Consider the following 5,124-nt stretch of genomic DNA (forward strand, 5'->3'; position numbering starts at 1 on the left):
AGAGCCTTCCCCACACTCCTGGGTCCCCACATATCTTCAAGAGCCTTCCCCACACTCCTGGGTCCCCACACACCTTCTAGAGCCTTCCCCACACTGCTGGATCCCCACACACTTTCTAGGTCCATCCCCCACACTGGGGAAGAACAAGAGCCTTGGGAAGGGACCCTGTTGGTGCTGTGTATGGGCTGCGGCTTTCCGGGTTGGTGGTTCCAGCCTGTCAGTTGCTCTGCATATCACGAGGAAGCCCCTGCTCCCACACCAACAGTCCTGGGACCCGGTGTGGGGTGCTGTGAGTCAGGACAGACTTTGGGCAGGGTTGGGTAAGCCCTTAGGAAGGGCAAGCAGAGAAAAGGAAAAGGTGCAAGCATTTGCTGTCCCCTCAGCCTATCCTGAACCACTCCTCATCCTTTGCCTCCTCTCCCCTGTCCTTAATGGAGACCCCGGAAAGCCTCTGCCCCAACTCCTACCCAGACCTGGGCACACGTCACACATACCTGCCTGCCTTCCCAAACAATGAGCCCGCAAGGGCACCTAAGGAAGCCTGGTGGTGCAATGGTTAAGCACTTGGCTGCTACCCGAAAGGCAAGCAGTTCAAACCCACTAACCACTCCCTGGTGGAAAGCCCTGGTGATCCCTCAGTCAAGATTACAGCCTCGGACACTCAATGGAGTCTTCTGCTCTGTGGGGTGGGATCAGCCACAGCAGGGCATTGAATAGCCCGGGGGCGCCTGCTCCAGGGATGCGAAGCCAGCTCCTGCCTCTGTGCAGAGGGGAAGCGCAGGTGGGCCAACCGCCAGGCACAAACACAGGAGCACACACAGGGCCAGAAGGAGGTAGGGCAAGGGCCCTCAGGGGCCACAGAGCCCCCAGCCCAGGCCCAGGCAGGCTGGGAGAAGACGGCGGTGCTGGAGGCCATGTGGAAATGGCTTTCCCAGCCTAAGCCCCACGCCTGCCTGCAGAGGACGGCTGAGACCTCCGCCTATAGACCCACGCAGCTCCACCCTCCACTAAACCACTTAAGGAGATTAATTTGTCTGGCGACTGAATAACGGCACTAATTGCTTAACCTGCTTAATGCCGCAGCCAAGCCTTCTGGGGACCACGAGGGCAACGCCACCCTGAGGTGACAGGCTGGGCCCAGCCAGCTGTTCAATCTCTGTCCACATACACCACACGGAGGGAGAGGGCAGGGACCCTCTTCAGGAGGCAGCTGGCTGTGAGCATCCCCGAGAGCCATGGAGCATCCCAAACGGCTCTTGAACCTCCTTAGGTTTCCCACCGGCAGCCCCCTCTCTGGGGAATGTGGTGGGAAGGTTCCCGCCGGCTGTCTCGGGAAGCCTGTTTTCATTGTCTGAGTGCACTCAGTCATGGATTCCCTTCCTGAGGAGGGAACTCCGGGGATCTCCCCAGCTCCTCTGGGTGGCAATGGCTGGTGGTCATCCAGCCGAGCCTGTGATGGACTAGGGGCTGCTGTGCCCCTGCCTCCCACACGCCCTCGCGCACAGGGACCATGATTCCGGGCACAGCAGCCCTGCTCCTGTCCATTCTGAAAGCCGTAGGCTAGGATGTGCCTGGCTTCATCTAGGCGCCCGCAGAGAGGAGGGCAAACAGTGCGGTGCAAATTGTGGTCTGGCTGGCCCAGCATCCTTCCTGGCAGAGCGATGGGGCTCACCTTCGGACCACCCGGCACCCTCGCTGGGCCTCATTCTCTGCATCTGTGCCACGGAGGAAAACCAACACCGGCCTCACAGGAAGGAGGTTCCGTGGGAGAGGGAAGAGGCTGCTCTACTCCTATAGAGATTCACATCCTGGACACCCTGCAGATCAGTTCTACTCTGCCCACAGGGTCCCTCTGAGTCAGTCTCCTCTGGCAGCGGCTTTGGAGTGTACTGTTCTCAGACATGCCAGGAGACCAGGAACCCCCAGGTGGGCTCACCCAGCATTCTCCTCCACCATGGCCCCTGTACCCGAGGGGAGACGTGCTTGGCAGGCAGGAGCAGTAGCAGAGTGACCACACAAGAGCTACCTGGCCCCTCAGAGGAGAGCATGGTGACAAAGGGGTGGGCTCTGGGGTCAGGAAGATCTGGGCTCCATTCTCACCCCTGCTTCTCCCTTGTTGCCGGCCAACTTAGGGGAAGGGCTGCCAACTCTCGGAACCTTTGTTTCCCCATCTGTGAAATGGGCATAACAGAATGAACTACCTCACCATGCAGAGCGTTTGGAAGCATACCCCCTCACACCAGTCACCCCTGGCCCATATTCCTCAGGACGGCTCACTATGCTGTGGGTGGCCCCCACAGATGGAGTGTGCCCCCTAACCAATCTCAGCATGGGGTTGTCTTTGGAAGATCCCGACTCGGATCCAATGAAAACAGGGACTTTCTTTGTGACCCCGCAAGGTGAGTCAGATCGCAGCATTGCTCAATGAGCACAGAAGCCAAGCCTCTGCCATGGCCACGAGGCCATCTGCGTCCCAGACACTACCCCTGGTCCCCAGCTTTGCTGGGAAACTCCCACTTCTGACTCCTGGCTCCCAGGGGTCCCTTTTACCAGGCCAACTCCTGCTCACCATCATGCCTGACCTCAGAGGTCACCAGTCCTCACAGTCCCGACCTGGACTGGCGGTCCTGTCCCCCACCCCCATCACCTTCCTGACTCTATTCCCTTCACTATGGGTCAGGCTTCCTGGGAACAGGCCCCTCCTTTCACCACCACATCTCTAGTGACTGATGCCATGCTTGTGGGCTGAACGGATGAATCCAGGCCCATGTCTCAGCACAGGCGCTGGCACCTGGCACAGAACTCTGTTGAATGCATGAATGAAGCCACTGTGAAGACCACTTAGCATGGGACTGACACACATGGCTGGGCTAGCTGCCATCAAGTTGGGCCCCTGGCTTCTGGTGACCCCACAAGAAATTTGGCCCATGATGCGCCCTAACCACTGTGACTTGGACCTGCACTGGCTGTGGTCCACGGGGCTTGCCGTGGCCGAGCTTTGGACACTGAGGGCCAGGCTTTCCTTCCTGGTGCAGGAGCTCTGCTGAGATAATCGCAGATGTGGCGCTACTTCCCACACCCCCACCACCCTGACAGACTGCTGGTGGTTGTGCGCTGGGTGCACTGCTGGAAACGGACCAAGCTCTTCTGCAGGGGAGGTGGGAAAGGTCTGCCACAGAGCCCCCAGTGTCCCCATGGCACATGAAGACCCCAAAGCAAACCTGTTGCTGCTGAGTGGGTTTTCCGTCTTGGGGCCCTACTCCATGGGGCTGCCAAGCTACAGTCCCTATGGATGCAAATTACCAGACTTTGTGCTACAGCACCACCAAGTGGGTTTGAACTGCCAACCTTTAGTGTCATAGTTAAGCCCAAGCCATTTGCACTACCAGGGAATCTCCTCCCATGGCACACACACATAACCAAACCAAACAACTCCAATGGCATCGAGTCAATTCCAACTCACAGCAATCCTATACAGGGTTTCCAGCACTGTAAATCTGTATCGGAGCAGACAGCCTCATCTTTCTTCTGAGGAGAGACTGGTGGGCTTGAACTGCCAGCCTTGGGGTTAGCAGCCAGATGCCTAACCCACACTGCTACCTGGGTGCCTTCCAGAGCAGAGTTAATTACAACATAAATATATACTGAATAAGTAAACGAATTAATCTGGCACCCAGAAAGTGTTATCAGGCCATAGTTATCAGGGGGGGATGTCTCCACTTAGACGTGTCTACATTCCTTTCCCTCCTCCTGGTCTCCCAGCCTCCGGGCGTGATGCTCTACCTTGGCCCAGCTGTTTGCTGTCGGTTCCCGGCTCCTCCAGCCGGTATCTCTCCCCGGTGCCACTGCCAAGGCTCAGTTCACAAAGGGTGGCACTCAACTCGGGGTCTTCAAACTCCAGCGAGCTCAGGAAGGCGTCTCCAGCCAGGAGGGTGTCAGCGATGAGAGGGGAGCAGGGTGGGGAAGGGGAGGACAGGGAGGAGCGGGGGGACAGGGAGGTCATGGACTTGGGGGTGCCAGACAGGGAGCGCAGGGCCTGCAGGCGGCCACACGCCTCCACCTTCTGGGTCTTGGCCACTTCGTCCTCGTGGATGGTGGTGATGCAACCGGAGGGCCGGAAGCCCGTGGTGCCCTCCAGGAGGAGCTCCACCTTGTTCTGCAGCTCCGAGTCCAGCGGCTCGAAGGGGTCGTAGTAGAGGTCGGTGAAGCTGGCTGAGGCTGAGGAGTCCAGGCTGGAGGCGGCCAGGGAGCCGCGGCTGGACGCGAGGGAGCCAGGGCTGCTGCCCGAGGACAGGGACTGCATGCTGCTGGAGAGGCTGCAGGTGGGAGAAGCGGCCCTCAAGACACACCCCTGAGACTTCTGCCTGCCTCTGAAGAGGCCTGGGCACTGGACAGGGGGCCTTCCCTAAGGAGGATAATACCACCCGCTCCCCTCTCCCCTCCCCTGCCCCACAACACCGCCATTATACTCAAGGGGAAACCGCCGGCCAGAGAAGGCAGAGCTGTGATCTCAGTCTGAGTCAGTGATTCTAAGTCTACTTCTTTCTCTATCAGCAAGTTTCCCCCAAATCTGCTAGACATATTCCATTTTTATAACTAGCTTTCCATATTTCATTTTCAGCTTTCCATATGTGAATACATGGAACCGATCTTTCTTAGTAATTCCCTTCAAATCAACGCACTTTACGTAGTTCTAAACATTTGTTTTAAAAGGAAATGTTTTATCCTGAGAGCAATTTGGAAGGAATCATCACTTACTACAGATTCGCGTAGAAGGTAGCCATTTCCAAACTCTAAGGAGGGCATGGCGTTGACATTCCAGCCAGGTGCTGTTGCCTGCCCAGGCCTGGACCCGGGCCCTACTGTCTCAGTATTATAAAGACGAGTTCTCTGAGACATACTAGCACCCACAGGGACCTTGTCTTTTGTGTGACGGGAAGGAAGGAGGAGGCGAGGACCCTGCTCCTGGCTGGCTCAGTCTCGGCTGGCTCAGTCTTACCCAAGCTGGGTAGGCTAGATACCTGCTGTGCTTCTAAATACCTACTTTCAAGCCCCAGAGGACATGGGGAGGACAGAGAGCCCGGTGAGGCCACCTCACACACCTACGTCTGTTCTTTCTGTGAG

General features: G+C 57.6%; 1 protein-coding gene across 1 annotated transcript in view; it reads right to left on the bottom strand.

Moving 5' to 3' along the window:
* Positions 1-5,124, bottom strand: part of WWC1 (WW and C2 domain containing 1) — a 195,459-nt gene that overhangs the window by 32,194 nt on the left and 158,141 nt on the right. Inside the window, exons 10-11 of the mRNA XM_045284697.1 lie at positions 4,580-4,621; positions 3,784-4,357 (exon numbers count right to left, since the gene is read on the bottom strand). Coding sequence (XP_045140632.1) covers positions 3,784-4,357; positions 4,580-4,621 — 616 coding nt within the window. The remainder of the gene's footprint in view (positions 1-3,783; positions 4,358-4,579; positions 4,622-5,124) is intronic.

This window comes from Echinops telfairi, unplaced genomic scaffold (genome assembly GCF_000313985.2).
Source record: "Echinops telfairi isolate 266 unplaced genomic scaffold, ASM31398v2 ScPeMD7_7469;HRSCAF=8507_0, whole genome shotgun sequence".
In the NCBI taxonomy this organism is placed as follows: Eukaryota; Metazoa; Chordata; class Mammalia; order Afrosoricida; family Tenrecidae; genus Echinops; species Echinops telfairi.